General features: G+C 44.6%; 1 protein-coding gene across 11 annotated transcripts in view; it reads right to left on the minus strand.

The window, feature by feature from the left end:
- The window catches only part of LZTS3 (leucine zipper tumor suppressor family member 3), a 945,160-nt gene that overhangs the window by 133,267 nt on the left and 783,906 nt on the right, over nt 1-27,987 (minus strand). For all 11 annotated transcript variants that reach the window (XM_069632241.1, XM_069632237.1, XM_069632234.1 and 8 more), the window contains one exon: nt 18,058-18,546. In XM_069632241.1, the coding sequence (XP_069488342.1) occupies nt 18,058-18,507 (450 nt within the window). In that variant the 5' untranslated portion in view covers nt 18,508-18,546. The remainder of the gene's footprint in view (nt 1-18,057; nt 18,547-27,987) is intronic.

Consider the following 27,987-nt stretch of genomic DNA (forward strand, 5'->3'; position numbering starts at 1 on the left):
ATCGATGACGTCTTCGACAATGGCGTTGATGAAACATTCGACAAATTTGTCGACAAAGGTTTCAACACTAACACTGATTTACTTGGCATTGCTTTCGATTTATGCACAGTTAGGCTTGTCTCTGTCGACAGTTTGCTCTTTTTTAGAGGTATCAAAGAAAGGCTATGATTTCTCCCCAGACCTAGAGCGACTTGCTTATTTGACACTTGGCTTTGCCTTGGTAGTCTTTGACCTCCCTCTGTCCTCTGACAGATCGATCTGGGCATGGTCTTTGCGCAACTCCTTCGAGGGGGTCGAGGCTGCATTCTCGAATATACACAACATTGAACTCCTGAAAGCCTCCCATTTTTTGGGGTAATAATTTTTGGTTGGGCACCTGATAACCTCCGTAGAGGAATCAGATGAAGAAGAAGAAGGAGACCTATGGTGTCTCTTCTTCGCCTTCTTCGACGAAGAAGATGAAGACTGTCTCGATCGACTCCTCGATCGAGACTTCTTTGAATTTCTGCACCGGGACGAGTCCCTAAACTCCCCGGACTTCCCTCTTTGAAGAGGTCTTCGAAGCCCCCCTCCCCGCCGCCAGTTTACCTCGGTGCTCTCTGAGAGCTTTTCTTGTCATGGCCTGACAGGACCCGCAGTGATCGGTCCGATGTTCGGAAAACAGGCACCACAGGCATACACGGTGGGGGTAGGTGATAGACATCATGTTCCTGCAGTCATGGCATTTTATTAAACCCAGTCTCTGGGGTAGAAAGGTTGGAAGATGTAGACATTTCTGACGAAACTGAAGCGCGCTGTTGAACACTCGCAGCAAAGCTGTCGTAAAAACAGAACTGAAGCCAACGGGCGCGGCTCAAGCTATTTGTATTGCCGATGACGTCAACACCCTATGGCAGCCCTCGAGGGACATCAACGCCATGATATCCAGCACAGCACCCTCAGGTGTGGACGTTTTTTTTCCGAAGCAGCAAAGCTGACGATACGTATATCAAAGATGAGGAATACGTGGGTGGACACAATCCATTCATAAAGAGGCGGCTGTGAATGCAGTGGGAAACCTCCGACTGTATGCTCACTAAATTAGAAAGTTTGAAATAATGTATAACTCTCTCATTGAAATATACTATTTATTAAAACTACAATTGCTATTTACATTTGAAGAGAGACATTAAGGTTTAACAGGTCATCTTCTGAGTCCCAGAGTTCATTTTCATCATCTTCAAAATCATTGTTATCACAGAGCTCTTCGTCGCCACCACACTTACACAGTTCTGTGCACCTTAGTGACTGAAATCAGCATTTGCAATGCACAGCACACCGTCCTTAGACGCATGCACACCATACCAGTTCTATGATTGAGTGTGGTGCACATGGAAGCATACACATAGTAGGAGAATATTGATTATCTGCCTTCTTCCACCAGACTTGTGATAGCTCTGGGAAATTCGGACGTTGTTGATCAGCGCGTTGCCACTCCATCACCTGGTAATGAGTCATTAAGATGTATGGTATTATAGAGGATCTTGTTGGCGGCAGATTTTCACTTTACATCTCTTTTTTGTGACTATCAACCAATGCAGTTTACCAGTTTCCGAAATCTTTGTTCCTGGAGCGTAGACTTGACAAATGAAGCACTATATCAATCGTTCATCTAGCTTTTTAAATTCTTCTAGACATCCAAGTCTTCCCAAAGCTTCGAGGAATTCTTTTCCTCAAGTCTTGAAAACTTTCTAGAAAGATAGTTTTCCTTTCTTTGTAAAGCATCCGGTAACGTCACACCATGAAAGAGCATGAAGGCCTAGTAATGCCTGTACTTTTGTCAGCCCTAAGAAGGAGAACACATGTTTGATATCTATAAATCTTCTATTAGTACCAACTCCTGTGACAAACATGTTGTCAGATGTTAAAAACTGTGACCACCACAGTGGAAAGACAAAAACATTGGTATCGGGTGAAAAAATGCAGAGGATAGCAGCATGACAACCTGATACATAACGGGAGTGAAAAATGTTTTTGTGTCCGCCTCCTCATGTGTGCTTTCAATGTCTCCAACATCATTTCCATCTGATGACTTGGCTTCATTTCTCCAGCTGGCTACCAGGCTTCTTTTTATCCTCTGTGCATGCAGAATTGCTTTATTTGAGAGGTAAACTGTTAACTCATCTTTTTATTTTAGAATGCAATAAGAGGGTTCTCATGGACAATGTTTCAATATTTGTAGAATGTGTGATTTTGTACTCAACAGGTATTGCTCTTCCTGCTCTTTTCTTTTGCACAGAGTTCATGAGGGAATTTTCTAGGTAGGTATCAAATAAGAAATTAGTTTCATCACAGTTTAGCAGATAAGGTTCTATTTTATTTTGTTGAATTCAATTGCAAGGTCATGGCATGTCTTCACATATGATGGTTTCTGCAGTGCTTGCAACTCTGCTATTCCCGCAAGGACAGCAGCTGCTGAATATGTTTGCTCTGGCACAGATAATCTGTCCTCAGTAACAAAAAAAGAGACATCTGTCATGTTTTTAGAAACCTCTGTTGTTCCAGTATCTGCATCGGCTTGCTTTTGTTTATAGCTAAAATTACTGTGCCATCTAAGTTGAACATTGAAAGAGGTACTGTAGAGAATGTGTAATTTTTCAAGCATTCCTGTAGATCAATGTCAGTTCGACTTTGTGATGCAATCAGAAAACATGTGAACAAAGAACGATCTGGCTTCATCTGCACTATGGCGTCTGATACTTTTGTCTTACCAAATTTGCGTTCACTTTTAAACAGCTGAAGGTTCTCTTTATTCATTGGTGCCCACAAGTTGCAACTGTCTGATTCATCTGTCTTCTTTAAAGGTATTGTACATTTGGCTGCCCTTTTCTGTCATTTTTGATGTGTCCTTTTGAATTTCTTCATGAAAAACTGCCTTTGTCGAGATGTCAATGAGTTCTTTTCCATCAAAATTCATAGGATTAGTCAATGTCATGATCAAGTTATAGATCAGTTGAACATCTTTCTTCTGGCGTGTTGCTTTGGATGCTGTTAGGTGGTGATTTTTTGACTGTTCGTAATTTGTGATTCCTACAATTGTTTTTGCTTCTGTAGACAGCCTTGACTGCTCAGGAGACGCTAAAAAGAATCGTGCTAGTGCCTGTTTCTTTTTAGTAATTAACCACAGCAGCGAATACTTTCATTGCCCTGTTTTGATATTCCAGATCTCCATCTGAACCTAAAGCACAAAAGGGTCCTTTTGTCTTGCTTACTACCCAATTGCCGTTCTGAAACTCACTCCACATGTCTGGGTGTTTGCTTTCAGGCTGTTTAATTTCTGCTAAGTACCATGCTATCATAGTTTATCAACTTGAGGGTGAAAAAGTACTTAACAAACTCTTCAAGTGATGCAAGGTGTAAATCCCAGTTTGCAATTCGGCCAGATCTGATAAATTAAAGCATTGTGTCCACCATATGAATGTACTGAAGAGCAACTCAGAGTGTTGGTTTTTCTTGAGATTCTTTAGCCTCAACTACTTCCATTTTAGCATTCATATTCAAATTTGTCAGAACTCTCACAATGTCATTATTGACTGATTTTGTTTCTGGGGGGGGGGGATTATTCACATTTTAAGTAACTTCTTCTGCTCAGGTTCCATCATTTCCTTGATTTCAACATGCTCTTTGTAAAATTCATTGATGATACATTCGAAAAGTGCAAGCCACAGTGACGTGCATGCTTCGACTGCTCTCCTTACGCACTTCCCTGATAGAATCTTCAACACAGCATTTGCATCATAAAGTACAGTTAAGGTGACCTCAATGCGTGTACCATCCAAGAAAGAACCATTATTATATGTAGCTTACCTGCTCAAAGCATCCAGTTCTTTGACAAGTCCTTTTTGGACATTGCTCATTTTAAAACAGGCTTTTAAAGGCCAAAGTCCAATGTTACAACTGTTTTTGATTCTGGGATGACAACAGATGGTATGTTCTCCAAATTATTCATGAATGTAAGCTGTGTTTCTGTACTTGTTGCCCTGGAATCTTTGAATGGGAGGGAGTACACAGATACTAGTTTCTTTAGTTGGAGGATATCTTATAATGTCATTGTAAGCTGGCCAAGTCAGAACTGTAGGGAATGGTTCCGACCCTGTCTCACATTCATCAGTCTTGGTTTCTTCAGTGAAATAACAACGTGTATTCAGCAACTCTTCATTGAAACATTCTTAAAAATCACTCTAAGGCAAAAGTTCCGCCATCATCAAAAGTAGGTCCTCAAGCCTGTTGGAATCTACAATAACCTTATTCTTCTCTGTATAATCATTGATTTGAATGCTTACAGGATTCTGTGGTCTACACCCTTTTGGAATGTTGCAAGACATGACGTCAGACAGGGACTGAGGAATCTTCTGCAGATACCGAAGTGATGATGGTCCTGATATTTCAATTGGGCTTAGGACCTCTGACTCCTCCTCCTCCAGACCACCATAACTGTACTGTGCAAAGTTCCTTTACTGTCTGGAGCACAATAGACAAATCTGCCTCTGACCAACTCTGAGGGAACCTAAGATCCTCTACACTAATCAATGCGTTTTAATACCTCTGAGGCTAGCTGTGTATCAAACCGAAGGACTCTGGCGTAATCTATAGAAACTCTCATGCTATGTAGAACTTGAATGAGGAATTTGCTTCAGGCAGCCGTGTGCATTGTGAGCCCAACTGCGTCTTGCAAGGGCATTTCACGGGTATGCTGTGTGGTAGAAGTGCTCACGTAGGAAGCTTGTCATGGTGATAGCATTTCATATATAAGTATCTGTGACAATGTATGAACCCTGTTCGATACAGTTGTATCCCGCTTTTCTGAATTACTTTTCATATGCATCTGTCCTTGACAGCACCACTTGTAAAAAAGAACTTCCTTTGGAACAATATCTAAATTCACTTCTTCAATACTTCCAATGAATTTCAATTTTCACAAGTTAGTAAGGCTATCCGTAAAATCGTAGCTGCTTCAAGAAGGGTTCTCATATTTTCCTCAATATCCTCAAATTCTTCTTCTGCATGAGAATGCAATATCTGATGTTACTTTCAGTGAGACTCGTCGTTCATTTGCCCTTTTGGGATTAATATATATAATGCCAATACATTCAAGCTCTTCTTCTATGAAACTTTTGATTTATTTTCTTGCTTTCATCTGTCCTTCTTCTAAACCATTGTTAGCTGCAATTTTCCTGTAAAGCTTTTCAATTTCCCCCATTGTTGTTATGTTGCCTTCAAGGAGAATATCACTGATAGAACATTTGTTGCTTCGTAAATTTGGGAATTTGGCTGCATCTTTCTGCTTAGTGGAGGCTTGCGTCGTAAGCTATTCACTAAATGTGTGTTTCAACATAGCTTGTGATATACAATTTCCCTTGCGTGAGGGTCTCCAGGATATGTACAATCGCTAAAACGAATCTTCAATGTGTCATTGTAAGACAGTTCTACTGCTCCCTTCAAACGGATGCCCGCTGAATCATTTGCTAACAAATATACTTGATTTCTTCTTATTCTGTCTTTATTGCAAACAAATCATCTATTTCTTTCGTACATAGGTATTTTTGATCTTGTAGTATAGCTTTGTCCTCTTTTTCATGGTTGGAGATAGACGGCTTTGGCTCACATAATTGCTATCCATACAATCTTTTGCTTCGATCCATGTTTGCTTTATGAGTATATTGCTCGTAGCATTCTGAATGCCATGATAATTTTTCACTTTGGAATGCAATTATCATTTTTCAGTTCTTCAGTTGCCTAATCGTAAGTAGTCATTATTGTTCCACTAGGCTCTCTTCTTAAATCACTCTAAAACCATTTTGTTGTCAAAACATGTTGAGCTAATTTATGTTTGTTTTGTACAAAAATCTGTTTGTATGTATTTTTTCAATAACCTTGAATTCAGTTTGAATTTTGGAACACCTGTTGATTTGCATTTTTTAAAAAAAACACATTTTATTATACACTTCTTTGTATTGAAATGTAACGTCTAAAAAATAAAATCTCATTTTTGGATATAACCAATGTTTACATTCGGACCCTTAATGGGCAAATTAGGCAGTGATATCTGTTTTTCTGGATACACGCACTTGAATAAGGAAAATTAGATCACACCAGATAATTAGCAGCTTTGGGACTATTTGTATCTTATTTCTGTGACCCCTATCACAGCTGCATCACACAGAGCCCCCTATCACCTCTTATAAGGAGGTTTGAGGGTCAGGTGGAATACACTGACACTTTTCCTCTCCATGGACCTCATTACGACCCTTGCGGAATTCGGAAAACGATGGCGGAAATGCAATACCGCCATCGAATAGCGCTCGGTGCGACTATGACCCGTCACCGCAAAGTACGAAGCCATTAGCGACACCGTAGTGAACGCCAACGCTAACTGCACCAAGCACGCGCGCGCGCGCCATGCCAAACCGCAAACACCGCCATGGCGCAAGGGTACGCCAATTCCGACCCTAGCGGACATGTACCTAACGCCATCAAGCATGGCGGAATGTACCATTCCGCCATGGTGAGAAGTACGGCATCGCGAATCAACCGTAAACGGCCCCACTGAGTGCCTGTACACCGCTCCCTGCCCACAAAGTACAACTCCCCGTAGGTGCAATGAAGTCACAATGCAACCATTGAAATGTACAAGTCACCCATGCATGCCAACGAACAAAAGAAACACAACAGGGGCCAATGGGAGCTGCAGGGCACAGATGGCACGAATACAGAAGCCATCCCAATGGACATGACCACAGTCCCCCACCAAGAAACGCACGCAAACACAGGCACCTGTGACCAGCAATATTCCCAGAATCACATCATTCCACCAGTCCACCTGGCTGACCGGCATCTGTTACACAAAACCCAATCCCCCGCCCCTGAGCATGACAACATTCAAACTGTCATATTGGCAGCCCCCATCCCTGACCTCACGGGCTTCGTAGGCAAACGCGCCCAGTACAGTACCACGCAACTAAACTCCGAAGCTGGAACCCAATGCAGATCTCCTCACAATACATCGCCCCCCAAATAGGCATATGCCACATCACTTGCAAAGAAAAACGCTACACGGGCCAAATCAGAATAGAAATTTAATGCACATCAAAATCACCAAGCCCATACAGCCATCAGGCCATGAACGCCAAAACACTATTCACCATTGTGGGCTGCATCCGCAAGAAATGACCAGCCACTACTTGTGTGACGCCCTGTTCCCTCATGGTACACAGAGCCACATTCACGTACGAAAAGGCAACATGGAAGCGCACAGAACCGCAGGGCCGTCCCAATGGGGAGGCACTAGTCCAGCTGAAAGGCCGAAATGTTGCTCCGAGCCACCAGTACTGCGTAAGGGCATGTGGGCCATTGGCGATCGTCCCATAAGATCGTAATGCTGCTCCACTGATTAACACGAAGCAGCAGGTGTCGGGAGTAAAACCCATCTGCAGGAGTGGCATACAGATGGCAGTGGCAAAAGGGGAGGAGATACCTGTCAACCAAAAGAAAAGAAAAAGAACAGAATGGCCATCAGAACTACATTCGAACAACTCACTTCAATGATCACACCAAATCCACAGCCATATGCATGCTAGCCCACTCCAAAGGATCATCACCACCCCAAAACCACTTGCGACTCATAACCATCTATATCGAGGTGCAAACACCATCACAAACGAGTGTACCTGTGCATGCGTCTGTCAAAACAGAATCCATCAGATGGGAATGTTAACGTGCATGGACACAAGTGTCTGAGGGCGCGTCGAGACAGGGAGGGCTCAACAAGGCCAGATAGACGATGGTCCCACTATGGCAGCCCTGCATCACATAGCGTAGGGGAGGCGGATAGATCCCAAGAAGCCCTGTACATGGCAAACTCTGTATCAAATCACCTGCCCATGCATCCATTCATCATTCCCTCATCCCGGGATTAAAACGCCTGAATATTTACTCACATAACATTAGAAATATCCATTGAGTCTGTGCGTTATGCAGCCTGCAAAATCCACAGTGCCCCAGCCCGTAATTCCAGTGTAGTGAAGTAACATGTATTTGGGAACGTCCGGCCTCTTCGCCCACGTCGCTATTGCGCATCCCAAACTATTCATATCAATCATTGCATCCTCGCCATGGCCCCTGTCTCAAGGACATTGAACAATAGTACGTTATATTTGCAGTCAGACCTGTGGGCATTTCCTCGCCGCTAGCTGAAAACCGAAAGCGCCGTCCTTCGAATTCCTCATTTGCAACATCACGTCGAAGAGGCATCTGTGGCCGTTTGAAATCACTAATTATTCCATCGAGTGCGGCTGTGTGTGAAAATGGCAACTGCCTTCACCCACAAATGGGACGCCCCGCCCGTCGTTGCAACTCGGTACAGTGATGCATGAGGGCCCACCGTTACTCGAGTACTACGTTCCACTGACCCTTCACAAGTCTGTTCGCGACTGCACAGATAGTATGTGAAACAATGGGACCACAGCAGAATGAACATATCAACCAATCTTACACGGCCATCGGGTACAAATACATGATTGCAATAGCAAGATGCCATTCCCCGAATTGCAGCGTTGTGCGCGGGACGTGCTCGGCCAAAGGGGAGAGCAGTTTGCACAGGTGGAATTAATCACCACAGGTGGAGGCCATACAGCCTGAAAACACATAAATTGCACAGCCAGTCTCCTCCCACAACCACACCGAAATGCTACCGGCAGGACTCGCGATGTTGGCCCTGGGGGACCTGATAGCACTGCAAGTACTCCAACTCCAAGAAGAAGACGAACACCAACTACAACCGGCCGCACGGAGGAGACGCAGGAGGAGGAGGAGGCCAAGGCAGGGCCAGCAAGGGCCGCCAGCACAGCCACTACCACCACGCAGGCAGCCCGCAATCCCACGCCTCCGAGCACATCCGTTCAACCTCACTGATGAGCAGATCCACACCCTCTACCGTCTGGACCGGGACACCATAGCCACCATTGTGGACATGACACAGGCTGACCTTGTCAGCATGATAGATAGCCCAACCGCCATCCCACCCCTACTGAAGGTGGTGTCTGTACTCCACTTCCTGGCCACAGGCACCTACCAGCACACAGTCGGACAGTTGCATGGCATTTCTCAGCCACTGTTCTCACGGACACTATTTCAAGTGCTCGATGCCCTCCTGCAGCACGCAGACGACTACATCTCTCTACCACGCTCAGAGCAGGAAATTACCAACACAAAAGTGGGATTCCATGCACTTGCTGGCATACCGGGTTGCATTGGTGCCATCGACTGCACCCATGTGGAATTGGTCGTCCCACATGCCATGGAGGCCCAGTACCGCAACCGAAAACAATTTCATTCCCTGAATGTACAAATGGTGTGTGACTCCAACAGGATCATTACACATTGTTGTGCCCGATTCCCTGGATCAACCCATGATTCTATGGTCTTGAGGAACTCTACAATACCACGCTACATGGAGCGACACGCAGGGAACAGATCCTGGCTACTCGGTGAGTCTCATTACATGCATGATTATGTGGGGTATGTGATTTGGCAATGACCTGGCAGGAAGGGGGGGGGGGTGTGCGTACGTAGCAATGGCATTCCACATCATACGTTTCTCGTCCACATACAGGTGATGCTGGATATCCACTGAAGAGATGGCTCCTCACACCAGTCCGGAACCCACGGGACCAGCATGAGGAGGACTACAACCATGCCCACTCACGTACCCGTGTAGTCATTGAACAGGCATTCGGCCTACTGAAGACTCGTTTCCGCTGCCTCAGCAGGTCTGGCGGGGCACTCCTGTACCGCCATGAGAAGGTTGCAAAGATGGTCATGGCATGTGTCATGCTCCACAACATGTGCGTACGTAGAAATGTGCCCATGCCCCCTGACGCAGAACTGCAAGCACCTGATGATGGTCATGATGAGGGTGGGGATGTGGCAGCACCTCATGGAGTCTGCGAGGCACCGGAGGCCCATGACATTCGTCAGCATCTCATTGATGCATGCTTCTAGCACTCACGCCTGGTGGCTGATACATGGACACGGGACTCGTGGCACTGTGTGTGTCTGGGACATGCACAATATGGACTGTACGCCTATGATGGCCTAGTACACAAAGATCAATGTCCACACATCTCATTGGTTGATCGTGCACTGTTTATGGCATATGTGATATCATGTTGAACACCCTATCGACCCGCCACCCAAGTGAGCCCAACACACCCCCTCCACCCTCCTACCTCCCCCCCGAACACCAGTGTCCAAAGATGCTCATTGTCAGTGGGCTGTCGCTATTGCAAGCCCCCTCTGCGGGTATCAGGGGCACCCCTGCCTGTGGAGCGCAGGTTCCTCCCAGATCTACGTTGGGGGCTGCCCTGGACGGAACTTGCAACGGATGATGTGTCTGCCTGCTCACGTCCATGCATGTCCCTAAGGGTTTGCGAGAGCTCAGTGAGCACACGGCGCACTGCGGCAAGTTCGGCACATACGTCTTTGGACGTCGCATGCAGTTCCCCCCTCAGGCTCTCGGTGCTTCTCTCCATTTGGACTCTCAGGCTCTCGGTGCTACTCTCCATTTGGACTCTCAGGCTCTCGGTGCTACTCTCCATTTGGACTCTCAGGCTCTCGGTGCTACTCTCCATTTGTGCCCTTAGCGTCTCTGTACCTCTCTCCATTTCTGCCCTAAGTGTCTCAGTTGATGTTTCTATGTCTGCCTTAGTGCCCCCACATTCATCGGCATGGTCCTTGAGGAGCGTGGCCAGTTGCTGCTGTTGCACGATTAACTGGTCGAGGGACTGTTGCCTCTGCTGGGCCATGGCCATTTGCGGGGGTGTCACAGAGGGGCTGTTGTCCTCATGTTGCCTTGCCACAGGGCTTGTGGGGGATGGCCAGTCGTCGTCTTGTGGGTGCCCCTGCGTGGTATCCTCATGTTGTACGGGATGGGACAGACAGGGGGATTGGGACAGGTCATGGATGGATCTGACTTCGACATCCCCGTTTTCTGTGTCCGAGCATGCTGCCATCAATGGGGTGTCACCTATGGTGCTGCTGCCACCAGAGGCAGTGCCTTCTGTGGCATCCATTGGGGGGACCTGTGGTGGTGGTGTTGTGGGCATGCTGGCTGCTGGGGTGCCTGTTGATGTTCCCTCCTCTGTGCTGCCACCTGATTTGTGCTGCTGCCGTGTCTTGATGCGTGCAGCTGAGGTGGAGGGTCTCTGGCCGTTGGTCTTGGCCCTCTTTGCAGGTGTGCTGGTAGGGGTGTCCTGAAGCTCGTCGTTTGGATCAGACCCTGTGGTGGAGTAAAGGAGGGCGAGGGTTATTGATGGGTCTGTGGGAATTGGAATGGCATTGTATCACATGCATTGGGGTGGTACCTGAGGGTGATTTGGGTCGGGGCCTTGGAGGTGCTTTCATTTGTGTGTGGAGTGAGGGTGCAGTTGTTTGGCAGCCTGCAGTTAGGGTGTGCCTGCTGCACGTGTAGTGCGTGTTTTAGGGGTTTTTAATTATTTATGTATTTATTGTGGGTTTTAACGTGCGCTATCAGGCCGATGTGTGTGGACGTTCTCCTGGACATGTGTTTCTGTTGCACTATGTGGACGCATGGTACTTCACATGGATGGACTGTGTGGATTTGGCATTGTTTTATTTGGCCCACCTACCTGAATCTTCGGATGTCTGCACTCCTTTCTCCATCCCTCCGACTCCCTCTATGCTCTCCATTCCGATGGTGGAGGCACAGATTTCTTCCCAGGGGGTCAACTTGATGGGTGATTCAGGACCTCCCCCGGTGGCTGTGGCAATGTTGCGGTTGGCAGAGAGTATGCTGCGGACGCGTATCCGCAGGTCGTCCCATCGCTTGCGGCATTGTTGTGGGGTGCGGGGTGCGGTCCCCACCGCACTTACCCGCTGTGCCACCAGAGCCCATATGGCCTTCTTGTTTGCAAGTGCCGTTCTGGTCATTTGCGTGGAGAAGACGACGGCAGCATTCTCCTGGAGGGTCTCTGTTAGCACGGTGAGTTCCTCACGGGAGAAGTGGACCTGCCGCTTGCGGTCGCACGCTTTCTTCGCTACTTTTCCCATTTTTCTTGGTTTCGCTAGGGTGGATGACGGGTTGGGGTGTGTTTCAGGGTAGTGATTTTAGTGGTTGTGTGGTTTTAGTGGTTTTATAGGTGTACGGCGGGATGTTTCCCGTTCCGGGCCCATGTTTTTACTTCCGTTTCCGTATATTTCCGGGCACCGTACTTTCCGGTAGGCGCACACTGCGGTGACCGCTAAGAGGGGTGGCGGTATTGCACCTAGGGCGCCGTACGGCGGCGGTGTGGGCCGTTTTGGGGTCATTTCCGCCATCGCGGACTTTGCACTTCCGCCATGGCGTGGTGCTCGTGCCCGATGGGTCGGAATGGGCCGCACTTTGCTCCTTCGTGCAATGGCGGAAACGCTATTTACGCTGTGGCGGTCCGGTCAGTCACTTTCCGCCAGGGTCGTAATGAGGGCCCATGTCTTTTATTTTCCCTCCTTTCTTTTTCTTTATTCCTTTTTTCCATCTTTCTGCTGAAGTGCATTGATCTCCAGGCCCACAATGGCCAAAAACAATGAGTTCAAACTTGTATTTCTTTGAAAGTTATTGTTCTTACAAGTACTTTTCAATATTTTCTTCTACCTGTTACTTCACCTTCTTGTGCCCTAATTATTTGTATGTGCAATCCGCAGCAACAGCCTCCAACCGGCACTTAGGCTGAGGCAGTCTGGCTCTCTAAGGTTTCACACAGTATGAGGAACAGGGCCCCAATTTCCAAAATATCTCTTCACACTAGTACAGAAAATACACAATGTGACTCAAAGATCATGCAGCTGGTGTATATTTGGAAATAGCTTCCATCTTCAATGATTACTCTTGTGTCGTATCTGCCAATGAATAAGAAAGTGCATTTTTGTAGGAATGCCAGAGCTGTGATTCACCGTGGGCTGCCTCTGCCAAGCCAGGCGCATCCCATGTGTTTGAAGGACCAGTTTTATGCAGACGTTCCAGTCTGACAGATGATAGGTGGGAGGGACCACATCTGCCTGCACAAAGCTAATGACACATCTTATTTACAGCTTCTTATAAACTACTGAAAAGAACTCTAGCTACAAAGGATCTGTCAATAAAAGAAATGGATGGATGGGGCAACTTGGTATGCAGCCCACAAAACTGATCCCGCTAGTCTCAGGAGGATAGCTCAGGGGCAACGTGCTTGCCTTGGAAGCAAGACGACACAGAGCACCACAGGTTTGATCCCTGGGTCCGCGCTTAGAAACCTCTGGGTATTACACATGTTATAAATAACCTATCATATGTTTCAAAACTGTGCAAATATGGGAAACCCCCTGAAAATAAGAGCTTTTAATAAGAGTTCTTTAAGCTTCACTCCATTCCTAAAAGTGCACATCGCAAAAAATTAGACTTTACAACACTGGGTAAAACTGCCCCCCTACACCACTGTCTGACATGTAAAGTCCCTGCATAGACAGTTGAACATGGCGAATGGGAACACGTGTTCTCCATTCCCAAAAACCTTTTACCCAGGTAAACTTTAATTTGATTTGTTTAAAAAGCACACAATATATATAACAACATTTCAATTCGTTTTTTCAAAGCAATTTCTTTGAAAAAAGAATCCTCAGAAAAATACCTTTCGGCAAACGGACATGGAACCCAATTGAGCCATCATTTTATAATAGTTTCACGTCTTAGGACTTGCAGATTTGTTATGGACAACCCATAAAGGCCAAGTTGACATGGCCACCCCCATATAATGGCTGACTCGTCAGCCATTATAACAATATAATGGCTGAATTGGCACCAAATCAGTGGGACATTGACTCGAGTCCATCACAAATAGCAGAAAGGCAGAAACTGCTCTTAAAGGTAATGCAGATCCACCTTGCAACCAGAATGAGGAGAGTTCTTTCAGCTGAGCTGGATTGGTCTTCCTAGAAGAATGAACTTCTGGATCATATAGGAATATGAAATGGCCTCTGGAAGGAAGGAATCATGGCGAGGCAGAAAAGACACGCACGCAAACATACATTGTAAAGGAAAACCTTGTGCCTGTATATAAAAGTGCAGAGTCAGGACATAATAAGGATACAGGTGACCCCGACACCTCAGTCATAACTAACATCGCAGGTTGTGTAGACATTTAAATCAAGATTGCTTTAAATGCCAACACAACCTGCGATGGTACATCACTCGTGGCCTCCTGTGAATGAGATACTGGGAACGCCAATGGCACTGGCGGAGAGCCTGCTCATAGGATGAAGGAAATGATGGAAGCCATGATAATCACCTGAACCTTTTGAGTGATTGTAGGGTTTTCGGCTGATGGAGGTCTAACATTAGGCATACAGATGCAGTCTATTCTTTCCCTGCAAGGCTCTGGTAACATGACCCACAGGTGTGACAATCACTGGACCATGGGTGATGTCACCTGCCAAACGAGAAACCCAAGCCAGCATGGCAGGCATAGGTGTCATTCCAAGAAGAGTGGGGGCACTGTGGAATGATGCAAGAGCCACATAGAAAGGCCATGTTTCTCTTTCTGAGACCTTGACATGCAGTTCCCCCAGGCCAAAAGCTGACATATGTCAGGAGGTATGGCAGAGGGCCACGCTTCAAGCTATGAGAAACTTTAAACAACGCGGCACCTCTTAAATTCACCATCATTCCGATATGAGTTTCTTTTTTACTCTTAATGCTGCTAACGTTGGTAGATTTTATTCTGCTTTTGTTTTTCGAGTTTTTCCTTTTTTGCTCAAATTATTCAGTGGAGCCAGAAGAGTATAAATAAAGTTAAAAAAAAATTACTAGCAAAACAAGCTAAAGCATCTGTTGCAGCTACTTCCATATCTCACAGTTCTAAGGAGCATGGGCACGCTCATCTGCCACACAAGGGCAATAGGAGCTACAAGAAAGGAATCAAAAGCGTGCAAACCTATTGCATCTCTGCAGGGATCGAATAATTCATGCTAACCCTGCTGCCTTATGTTAACAAAAACTCCCCTGTAGCCTTAGGTGAAACAGCCCAGCATCTGTGTCACTGGTGGTACAGTGGAGACCTGAAGGAGGTCAACCTCAAATTTTGTATTTTTTTCTAACTCACTCCGTTATTCAGTCATGCATTGCACATTACTACCTTTGTCTGTATTGTAATAATATGGAACTGGCAGAGAGAGCTTTCGAGGCGGTCAAGCAGACTCATTTGCTCTGTTATTGGGTGAAATGGTTGGAGATCTGTTGCTGCTGGGTTCGCACATTGACTCAGTGAAGGGGGTGTGATGTGTACCAGAGTTACAAGAGGTTAGTAATTGCTAGATGCAAGTGAGGCTCCCAAGGGATCCCTGTTGGCCGATTGAGACTACAGAAGAGTGATGATCTAGCTGCATGTAGTAGAAGATATAACAGAGACAGCTGCCCTGCTGAGGAAGTACAGTACACTGTCAGTCCTTAGGTTTCTGTGCATGAGTGATGTTGCACAGCAATATCCTGGGCGCAGTGTCCTGCCACCACTGTGCGAGTTTTAGGGTCAATTTACTGAAGGTCTCCTGACCACTGCTTCTCTTCTCTCTGGCCTCATCTTTGCCGCCCAGGGACTGTCCGTAGTTCTTCTCCATGTCCTACCCCCGGTCCGTCTGCACCACATACCCATACACCTTCCCTTGCCCCCACCTGGTGCCTTTTCACTTTGTTCGTTCCCCGAGTAGCCAACAAATCTTCAAGACCTATGCAAGGAGAAACCATGTTCCCCATATTACATGGTAATGTATGAAGCCTACTTTCTGTGTTTCCCATCCATTTTTACCCATCTATCTTTCACAGGGGCCCTGTCTGTCGTACCCATTTCTTTTTCTTTCTTTGATCCAATACACCTCAATGTTTCCCCTACTGGTAGTTCTGCTTATGCTTCTCCACTCACCCAACCACTGCACACATTACTGTGTCCCAGGGCACCTAACTACAAGTGGCTCCTATACAGAAAGCCCACCGTAAGGTGCCCACAGGAAAGTTACCTGCTCTGCCTGGGCAGGGTCATTGTGTCGGGAGAATGGCTATAATTTATGGGTGCCCAGGGTAGGGTCATTGTGTATGAGGCATGTCCACAGGCCATGTTCTGAAGGGATTAATGGTAGGACCAGTGTACCCAGGACCTTGAACATATCCGCACTCCAGGCACATGTCTCACAATCTATTTAATGTAGAGTCAATGTGCCTTTAGCATGGCAGAAGTTCTTGGCAAGAGGACAGTGCTGCCAGGTAATACCTAGTAGGGTAATGGTGTCTCTGGGATGCAGTGAGAGGGTAAACATAGGTGCTTTTGTACACCATGTTATCAAGTAAAACGCACCCAAGCAACTGATGGCCATATAACAGTAACACAATTGAGGGAGGGCTCTCTCTAAGGGGTCATCAGGGGTTGCAATATTTAAGCTATTTCTTAGAATTATCCCGATTGTGCATTTCTTTCCCCTTCCTGTGGTTTCAACTGCAGCAAAGGATGTGAGATGACACTTCAAGAGACATAATCTGTGCCAAAGATAATGTGATGCCACCAAGTAGTCAAAAGGTGTGTGATATCACTTCAGCAACACCCGAAACGATACCAATACTCACTCTAATGTCCTACTAAATGGTTAACAAAATGTCAAGCGTCTAGTTCTTGTGAAGCCAAATGTTTTGTTGAATGAGTGCTAACACTCTAAGTCAGAGTCTGGCTGTGCCCAGGAGCATCTCCAAAAGTAGAAAGCCCTAGACTGACAGAGCAGTTTCCCTGAACTCAATGTACAAGTCCCCCTCCACTCTAGACCATTCACATCCAAGTCAGACCATATTCATGGCACTCTCAATGGTCAGCATCTAACTCCCTCTGCTATTCAGTCATGTAATGCACTTGTTTCCATTGGCCAATACCATCTACAACATGCGGCCCTTTTTGGCTGCAGGTAAACCTACACCCTACTGGGCCCTCTAGATCCACCTACAAGTCAACTCTTCTACCAGCGGTTTGCGAAAACAAAAGAATGGGCTCCTTTTATGAACAATCATTACTTCACTATTACTTCACTATTATCCACGAATGTATTCCGTTGGGACCTGTTCCTTCTAAGTGGCAGAGCTGAATGGAAAGTCAGGTGCAGGGTTCCTCAACCTCAGATGGTACGAGGACAAATTACATCCTGCAGTTCATGCCCCCCTTGGTGTCTGGTAACTGACACCAAGGGAGGCATGAACTGACACATGAGTTGGGCCACTAGGAAAGGGTTGGACAAAATGCTAAAACCTGGTACCTAGCCCTGGGAATGTAAGGAAAACACTGCCAACACTGTGAGAAAAGCAAGACCTACGTTGTCTCTAGCCCTTACCGGTCACCAGAAATAGAATAAACCGGGGCAAGCGATGTGTTCAAGAAAGGATTGGGAGTGACACACATGCATCGTCATATCACTGAATATTACAACAATATAATACAACAAGCTGTAATGACAGGTTTCAAATCTGACATCACTGTGTCAGAGTTGAGAAGATCTGGATATTTGAACAATCGAGCTTCTAATGGTATCCTACAGTCCACGCATAAACGACATGTTAACCTGCCACTGGGGGTCAGCAACTTCCAGAATTTGGGACTTCGGCCCCAAAGATCACTCACTACTGATTATGCTGTCTATGTTTGATCGGAGGTGTAGTCGGTCACACCTAGGGTTTAAAGGTTGTAGACACCGTGGTGCCACATAGATCAAATGTTTTTTCCAATTAACATTTTAAGACTGACACTTCGAAATCAGGTTTATAACATTCAATGGACATTTCTGCACAGCTTATATCTATCAAGTTGATGAGATAAGATCAGATTCCAATGAAAGCAAGGAGGTGCTTAGCAAACAAAGAAATGGGTGCGTACAGTATTCTCAACATTGAGAGCTTGTGAACCATGTACAAAGTAAACATTTGGTGCACAGCCCCCACACAAAGGAACCATCCATCAAAAGATTTACCTGCTCTAATTTCCCAGAAACTGGCAATATCTTTGGAGGGTTGCTGCCTTCTCTGTACTGGGACATAGGTGGCATGTTTTTCTCATTGTTTGCTGTGACATTGCCGGTGATATCTGCCTTCATCTTCTCCCCTTTGCGCGAATCCCCATTTATGTACATGGAATTGGCGATTTTCTCTGATTTGTAGGATTTCTCCTCCCCAGAGTAGCGGTTTGAAACCTTGCGAGATGAGTATCCATTTCGGGAGCCCTCAGATTGCCTGAGACTGTTCTGAGTCCTTGTACCCACACTCTTCATAGCAAACTCTTGTTCGTTAGAGACTCCGCTGCCCACACTTCCCATAGTGTTCTGGGAAGTGGAGTCCGATGACCGGCTGGAGAATGAGTGGAAGGACTCCTGGCTTTGGTACCGTGAGTCACTCAGAACGAAACGGGTGTCTAGTTTTGCCATGGCCAATCACAGTGAGGGATGATGCATGGGTCACGGATACTGTAAGGAAATAAAAAGATATCATCTTAGACACTTCATTACAAGCAGGTGATATAAAATACAACTCTACTCTTAGGTGAAGCATATACACTGAATGCAATACAATGGCTTTCATAAGGCCTGCAAGGCATAAAATAAGAAGTGTTGCATAGCAATTTGCTATGCAATTCTGTATGTTTGCTAATTAAATTAAAACGTGTGTAGCAAAAAATGCACAGCTCACCCTGCATTATCTCTTGCCCTAAAGGCTCTCTCTCCGCCCTCTTTTCTTTGTGCAAGTTCAAAAGGGCTGATTGAGGGAGAGTGCAGCAGTAATCAGCCCCTCCACTCTTAAGTGGCAAAGATTTTCTTTTCTTTTTCAAATAATTGCAAAACAGACGTACGTTGAAAGGATACTTTTACTAAGCTAACTATATCATGTTTGGCAAAGACCAGTAGCTGTTAACTTTTTTTTTTTAAAGACAGTGATGCAGTTCCATTCCTAGGAATGCAAGCTGTTACATGATGCATAATTGCAGTATTGCTACTGTAAAACACTGCATTGCCTCCATGATTTACAGTAAAGTTTAGGTTGTGTATCTAAATCTCATAGTGTCAACTATACTTTATTTTGCTGGGGAAGATGCATCATATTGACTGTTGAACACATTTGAAAAGTAACATTTCACGCAGCCAAATGCTTCTGATGACAAACCTAGTTTTGTGACCTGCTGGTTGCATACATCTGTGAAACTGGTGCTCAACCCATGAGCTGGTCCTATACTTCTTGACATTCTATCTTATCACCATGTTTCTTTATACCAGCTACCACGAAAGTGAGATGGCTGCAAAACTATAATATTCCACCTTGTTTGGCCAGTTCTCTGCCTGCTTCGCCAACCAATCTGCTTAGTCTCTTACTTTCTTTCCTCTTACATAATGAATACACAAAGTTAATTAGATGTTTACACACAGAAGTGATTAATATTTCCATCCAGTCTGTACATCTACCGATCTACTGCAATACCATGCACTGTTGTAAGCCACCAGAGCTCGTTTTGCTCTATGATTACGATTGCATTATACATTAGCACCTGCTGGAGACAGTTGGCCAAACTGTTTTCAGAGCCTTTTTTACATTATCTATTTATTTATGTGTGAACATTCATGAAGCTAACATTTTACATTTTACAGACACTCATCCAGGGTTTGCAAAGTCTACTCGCCCACCTGCATAGTCAAGTAGATTTCTGGAAAGGGTACCATTTGCTGGGGAAGTTTGAAATGTATATTTAACATTTACTTTGTTTACAGTAAATGTTTAAAGGTTCACTGTGCATGACTGGCCTCTGGGTGGCAGCAGTGTGGCAAAAAATGTTGGTTTGTGGAGACATGCACCATTATACAGAAAGCACATTTAAATGTTTTGTCATCTGTTGCTATGGGTCGAGTGCATTTATCTTAGGTCAAGTAGAAAAGTTACTCTACCTGCAGGTCTAGCAGAATTTTAAAGAATTTGCAAGGCCTCACTTATCTCAAGAATGTCTTACTTCAGCAGTACACCAACATGCTGCATTGATGCTCATTTATTGTCTTGGGTACAAATAACATCTGGTGGCATTAAAAATATTAGTACAATATTGCCAATCAAATGAGGTTGTTTGCTAAGCAAGAACAATTTTATTAGCAATCACTGCTAATCAATTTTTAAAAACGAATTTATGTCTTGGGTCTCTTCAAGAGCAAACACTTCTATAAAGGGCTGCAGTAAGTCATTTTAAAAACCATATTCTAAGGAATGATTTTAACCCTTTTTCTTTTCAAATGTAACTTTACCATTTGTTTTGTAATACATTAGAAGTATATGCTTGCATTTAGAAATGTAAGCATGCACGATATAAAATGCATCAAACCTTACCTAGTTAGGAAGTTTATGTTTATTGAATTTATATAGTGCTTTAAGCCAAAAAACGCTTTACAGTTTAACAACAGGTACAATAGTGAGAGAAGCATATTTACAAACATGAAACAAGTCATTAGAACAACATGTAGAACAATTTACTAAAAGGAGGGGGAAAGAGGAGGAAGGGGACCGGGAGGGGGAAGATACTGGGGGTTACAATGTTTGTTTTGAGGTCATGGGAGTGGGAGGAAGGGTGAAGGGAAGGGGGAAGTTATGGGAGTTGCTATCACCATGGACTTGCAGGGCACTATACATCCTTATTAGTAACAGTGATATGGGTGTTTTACTTGTTATAATACACCAGGCCACATACACCATACCTACTATCCTCAACCCATAGTCAAAGCAAACATGTATGCCATAGCATGGTGTTTGAGGCCCTTTGAGGATTAACGACAGGAGAAGATCTAAAGGTTTGATATATTGTGAATTGTGACACAATAATTCATTGGCTAATAGTTATGATGGCCTATTGTATTTGCAGAATCAATCTAATGTTATAATGTGAAGCAATTACACTTTAAAGATTAAATACAAGCCATTTTATATAAGTCATCACACCACTGACCAGACTTAATCAGGATACTTTTAGCAACGGAAGAGTTCTAAGAATATTGAGAGAGTGTTGAGTGCCTTTATTTCATAGTCGCCACCAATATCTTCAATCTGTGTATAGTTGGGGCATTTCATCCCCTCTAATACTCAGTAACAGTGAAAGCATTTCCCACAGATGTGCTCAAGTTAGGTCTGGACAATATGGACCAAAAGTCAGAACTCAATATTCTTGGGCTCAATGTCTATATACAAATTATATCTTGATATTGTTTATGTGGGTTCAATGCTTAGTTGTAAGCTAACTACCCGTGAGATGCCACCAGTACTAATACTGAGCAGTAAAGACAAAACACAACTCCAACATTAATTGTCAGTTGCCGTCGTCCTACAATTGGAATTGATGCAAATGGACATATCTCAACAATAATGTCAATATTATCAAAATATTGCAAGTAGGATACACATCCTTGAATGCACTGAAGTAGGCATTAAGTGACATTTTACAAAGCTAAGGATAGAGGTGCACTCTTTGATATTCAAATATAAAACAGTTTCAACATATCCATTTGTAAATTCGACAGATTCCAGGTGCTCCCTAGTAGATCTGTGCTACCAGACCATAGAAAGTGTGCAAAAAAAGGTACCTCGAAACAACAGGGTACAACCAGGGGCACACACAGTAACTTACAAGTTATAAACCTCAGATAAGACAATTACGTCTTCAATAATATTCAAAAGAAAGCTTTTCAACTGCAATAAGTCATGTTTGTGCAGACATTGCATCACAAAAATTGATGCCCGTCTGTCTGTGCACTCCTTTAATTTTCACAAAATAACAAGCAAAAAAGTATTCCACAACTTCGGGGGTCGCTTACATAAATATTTCATACATTTTTTCTGAAAATGCAAACATCAAAAAATTGCAAACATCCGAAGAATTCAAACATCAGAAAAAGAAATTTCTTTTCTTTTAGACAAATACATTAATGATTTCAGGTCAAAAAACACCCTTCTCCACTCTTTTTTTTATATATATATATCCAAATAATCCGATAGGTAGTTCTATTCTATACCTATCTGTTTACTATGCGTTTCGGGCATATAGCAGCCCTTCTTCAGGTAAAGGAGTATTTGGGTTCAGTAATTCACTAAGTGTATTTAACAGGAACATTTAATAAATGGTCAATGTGTCAATATTAATCCACTCTTGTCAAAACAAAATTGGAAAAAAGCTGCTCTGTCCATCAACCGTCGCTATGAGCCAGCCTGTGGCCAGGCACTGCCACTATAATGTTCTTATGAGTAGCTTCATTCTCTTCAAAGCCCTGTGAAGAGACATATGTATATTACTACTTCTGATATTCTTCCTTAGTCCAATCTATACGGAGTTTGTGTGGGAACAGGTGCAAAGTTTTGCGCTGGGTCCCACTCCAAACTCCTACTAACTTAGATTCTTATAATCTGTACACATAGTGCTCATGTACTCACTTGTAATATTTCCTTGTCAGCTCTGAGTAAACTGATTTCGGCAAATTCCCTTTCTCTTCAACGTCTGCAATGAGATACACAGATCTCTATTAGTATGCTTAGAAATGGTTATCAAAGTATCTATGTTAACTCCTAAGGAATTAGAAATTTAAAGTCATACCTGTAGAGATGAATTGTAATCCACTCCAGGGTGGAGGAAATCTCTTTAACCTCAGTAGCTCAGATATCTATGTTTCACTGCTGTTTAAACGACGCGAAAGTATTGTATTTTGCTCTTCGCTGTGAAACTGCACCTATCGAGAATGATACAAATCTTTGTTTAGACCCACTAAGCTACATATAGGTCTACAGCTACATTTCATAATTATGGACAGCTGTGGCATTAGCCTTACCTTACTTTGTGTGCGGGGTGCAGCACGGAGCGAGAAGCCGCCAGCTTTGGTGCGCGCGCTAAGTAGTAATCTTCCTTTTCTGCCGGATCCGCAGACTTTCAATTCGCCTAACGGTACCACTGCTCTCGGCTCCACTGATTTCTTTTACTGAGCATTTAACTGCAGTGGCGAGTGCTCGAAAGTCATGCCGTACGTTTCTTTTTCCAAAACTAGCATGCGCTAGAACTTCCGGGGGGGTATACTCGATTTCCTGTTTACCTGCCTCGCCATCTTAGGTGAGTATCTTGATGCTCATTGTAATTATCTCCCCACTACAATGGTGGTATAGCTTTTCTATTCAGGTGTTCTAATGTGGTAACGCTGCACTACGTAACTCACGTGCTACTCGTGATGAATGTGTTTGTTTATATTAAACCTATATATTACGAAAATGTATCAATTGCCATCAGGGGACTCCAGCGGCAGCAATTCGGAGGTCGGTGGCAGCTGCAGGCTCTTTTCGGATCAGCGGCTTCAGCGCTCGGTAAACAGCACCCCTGCGGATCTTGGAAACCGGTTGGGCTTCCTTCACTCCTTGAGTCCAGCACTCTGGTGAGGGGACTCAAACTCTGGTCGTCCTGCTTCTGGAGGGTCCTGGGGAGACTCCTGGAGCTTCTGGCCGGATTACAGACGTTGCACTCGTGGATTTCCCGACCCCTGACACTCGGTTCCTGCAGCAGCAAAGAAGTACAGCCAGTCGGGGAAGGTGTTCCAGTGGAGTTCCTCTAAGGGTAATTTGGTCCCACTAACGCAAGGGAAGAAGTTGAGCTTCTCTTTTACATTAGAATAAGGAGTTTCAGCACAGCAGCAGGTGTTAGGAAAGATTCTCTTTACTGCACCTTTCCTTCCATGTTTATGGAACCCCTAAACTTTTTGCTTTGATTTTTCAATCTGACCTTTACTTTTTGCAGTACAGTGAAGCCTTAAGCTTTACTGTACAGGCCTTTGCTCACATGTTATGGGGAAACTGATATGTCCTTAAGGCTATCAGTACTGGGAAACAGTGTTTCCCTTAGTCTTGTGACTATGTTGCTACTTGTGGTTACTTTTGTATCACCTGTGGTAACCTTTTATCATTGCACACAGCAGCTTACACTGCAGTGCAGTGGGGTTCATTTTTGTTTTGCCCTAGACTAAAAAGATGGGCTGGTGGCAGCAGTGACTTTTCCCCACTTTTTGGGGAATTTGTTTTAGCTTAACCGCGTTTACCGCGTTTGGCTACTTACTGTGGCTACTGGCCAAACATGGCCGTGCCACGAGGTTTTTGCGCCCATTCTTTTTGCATCTTGTTGTTTAGCCTTCTTCCTGGCCTCAGAGTTTAGAAAGATCCTTAAACCGACTTCCAGTGCCCGGGAAAGAAGCAGATTTTGGCGGGCTACTGGAGGGCTTTGTGTGTTTGCAGGCAGGATGTGGGCTCGGTCAGTCTGACCCCAATCCACATCCTGGTTTCTGTGTGTCTGAATGGTATGCATGAGTGTTCCCGCCACTGGACCTGATTGGACCACTATGGGGTGTGTGTGTGGGCTAGTTCTGCCATTGGCTAGTGGGATTTTCGACTCCTACTTGGCTTTTAGGATAAGAAGAGGGCCCCTGCATGCAAGTCTCAGACATCCTGAAGGAGCCAAGAATCTGTCCAGCTGAGAAGACCCACAAAGAAACATGTAACCTTTCTGAAGGAGGCCTGGCAACCAACTTCTGCTGCAGTCCCGGTGGAGCACTGTCTGTCTCTTGATCTCCAGTAGGCCTGCAAAGGTGCTACGACCCCTGGATTGGAGGGACCATCCATTCCCGAAGCCTACTCGGTGCCCAACGCAAAAACCGCCTTTGGAAGTGTCTGCGAATCGTCCTGTGGCTGACCAGCTTTGTTGTTGGACTACCGGGTTATCTTTGTTGCCATTCCGAGTTTCTGCCTGAAACTTGGCACACTCTCAGCTGCCACATCAAAGACACCATCTGCGGAATGTCGGTGTCCTAGCACCAAGGGGACCCGAGAAAGACCGGAAAGTCCGACCGCGGCTACTGAGTCGTGCTCCCTCGCTGTGCGTGGTGTGCACAGTCCGAAACCTGCTTTTCTGACCCGCCTCCAGTCCTGAGAAGGGCGCTGCATTGTTTGTTTCTGCATTTCTTAATCAAGAGTCCTTGCACCAGCAAAAGATCCTAACCGGAAAATCACTCAAACCTGCAACCCGTGAAAATCGAGGACCGCGGAATTCAGCAGGAAAAGCAAGCCAGGACACCATTGCTTTGTTCTGGAAAGTCTTGGGAAGATTCGGAGTGAGGTGGGTAAGTTATTGAGCTTTTTACATACCCCATACACTCCCATTGTAAGTCAATGGACTTATAATACTCTTTATCTAAAACCTATTGGCTTTGTCAATACTTGCCTTGGCAAGACTTCTAACTGTTGGGGGAAATTTTGGACTCTGTCTATCTTGAACCCTGGCTCTAAGAATCCCTCACTGGAGTTTGTCATACCCCAAAAATAAAGGAAACACATAATCCAAATCAGGTCAAAACACAAGAGAGAGAGAGAAAGAGGGCTCACTCACTCCAGGGTTAAAATTAAAAAGTCCTAAACTCCAGCAAAAGAGCTGTGGGTCTCTAAGGTGGCAGGAATGAAGCACTAAAATGAAAATTCTCCCTAGCACCCCATAAGGCACGGGCTGAGCAGTGCATGTCAGGAGTCTCCCACCAGCACTTCTTATTTTTTCTCTGAATCCGGCTGGGGGTCGATGAAGTGTGCTGACTCCACCACCAGCCTAAGACAGGTAGAGAGAGGGAGGGTAGAGAGGCATTTGTTTCCCACCAAGGGTCAGATTTCCTGCAACCACAATGACATCAGAGTTCTCACCCTATCTTTTATATGGCTGTTGATGAGACAGTGCTGAACAGGATAGTCTCCGGCTCTTGCCGATGCAAAGTCATAGAAAGACATTGGGAACATAACCAGTCTTTGCATGTGCAACTAATGTAAATATATTTAGATTATTTTCAAATACAAAGACTACATTTGCATTTTTGCATTATATGTTTGCATTATGAAATGCAATTACAAAAAACGAATTAGTTTATTATTTTAGATTTTGTGTCCCAGGAGGTTCCATAAACTGGGGGACGGCATCGAAGCGCTACCTATGTTCGCAAGATGACCAAGGGAAGGGGATTTTGAAGAAATGCATGGAGTGAAGGATAAACTACAAGATGTAGGTTTGGGTTGCATGTCTGACACCTAATAGTACAGAGAAGCTTCATCAAAGCACTATAAGGGAAGAGGCAAGGCGTAGGTAGGTTATGACGTGAATTAATCACGTTTTCGTAGAATGTGGGGTCTCAGTCAAATTATAAAAATATCTTCCAAATTGTTTGAGTACACTGGCATTCTGACACATGATATGCCCGAGTGTATGATACCAATATGTGGATAATGGCATGAGTGCTTATGTATACAATGGCAATAGCTGTCTAATCGATTGAGTACCTGGGCATATAATTCCAACATCTGACAAATATTAGCAACTGATGGCATATAATGCAGGTATGTGAGCAAATTATCAAAACAATTACCAAACTGTGAGAATTGCTGCCATCTGATAAACAAAGCTGGCCATTTGTACAAGTACCTGGAAATGACGTCAGTATCTTGATATATGTCATGTTAGGTTAAAACAACTTTATATTCTGCCCATCACCACCATAGTGCTATCATGGCAACACCTGTACTAATATATGAGTATGCAAATGTATCATGACACAATGTCACAGGTGATAGTAACCTGGGTATGCGATCATAACACCTGAGACATTGTGTGGCTATCTGGGCATGTAATGCCACTATACAGCAATAAAGAAACCAATTTCACTAACCTCAATGCAAAACTGTTGGCACACAGGATATACCTAGAACACAAAATAATGGTAGTTATCCCCTTACTCACAGCCATCAGTCTTCTAACCTTAATCTGCTTACATGAAACTCCAATCTTTTCAACTTCTGACCTCTTTGCCATAAACTATTTCTTCCCACTACTTGCTCAAACAATAGTTTTTAGTGGCGCATTAAGCATGATAGCTAGGCATGTGATTACATGGCACCAGGCACCTGGGTTGAGATGAGAACTTTTATTTTACTAATCAGTTTATTCTGGAAGCTCTAGTCTTGTTATTTTTATATTGTGATAACGTACCAGAAAACAGTATTTTTGAGAAGTAATCTCAGGTTTGGAGAAGTGATGTCCCAATGGCAAAGTCACTCATTTGATTACCCTAAAACAGCAAACACAAAAACAAGTGCCTAGTCATCTGGTATAAGACCATACATTTCCCTGTTCATTTCGTGAGTCTTCAATTAGCAGAAGGACTGGGACGAGGAGCTGTGGGAGTCGGCGTAATGAAGATGAGTATGTTGGCACCTGTGCTATTTCGCCACTTCCTCGTTTATTACACCCAACTTTGGTCCATTCCTTCAGTCTTCTTTTCCTGCCTCTGCAGCCCTCTCCTTTGAGTAAGTTCACAACAAATACAAAAGGCTTCCCTCACCATCTCAAACCTCCATTCCGGCAGTCCAGTATCTCTGGAGTAATTATTGCACTTTGTCCAAGGTGGTGGGACAGTAACGCGCTTAATACCCAGAGGTTTCTAAGCGCGGACCCGGGGATTGAACCTGTGGTGCTCGTGTTGTCTTGCTTCCAGGGTGAGCACGTTGCCCCTGAGCTATCCTCCTGGTGTTTCTATAACAAAGATATGCTACACTTTGGGAGGTGTGAGCCATCTAAAAACATTGGGAAAGGCAGTTGAGCCTTTGCCTGCATTTTAGGGGATAGATGCATAAAGGCAAGACAGGCTTCTGTGTTCCCCCCTTTCTCCCTGCTGTTCTTGTGAAAAATGTTTAAAAAAACAAATGTTTCAACTCTTCCTGGTTAGAGATTGAAAAGGCTGTTGCTGCAGTGCCACCACCCCACCTCCACCCCTGGCCACTGCCCGCTTTACCTGTTCCTAGAAAAAGCTTTGCTGCTACTGCAACTAAAT

The sequence above is a fragment of the Ambystoma mexicanum genome, chromosome 6q (genome assembly GCF_040938575.1).
Source record: "Ambystoma mexicanum isolate Mex_15411 chromosome 6q, UKY_AmexF1_1, whole genome shotgun sequence".
In the NCBI taxonomy this organism is placed as follows: Eukaryota; Metazoa; Chordata; class Amphibia; order Caudata; family Ambystomatidae; genus Ambystoma; species Ambystoma mexicanum.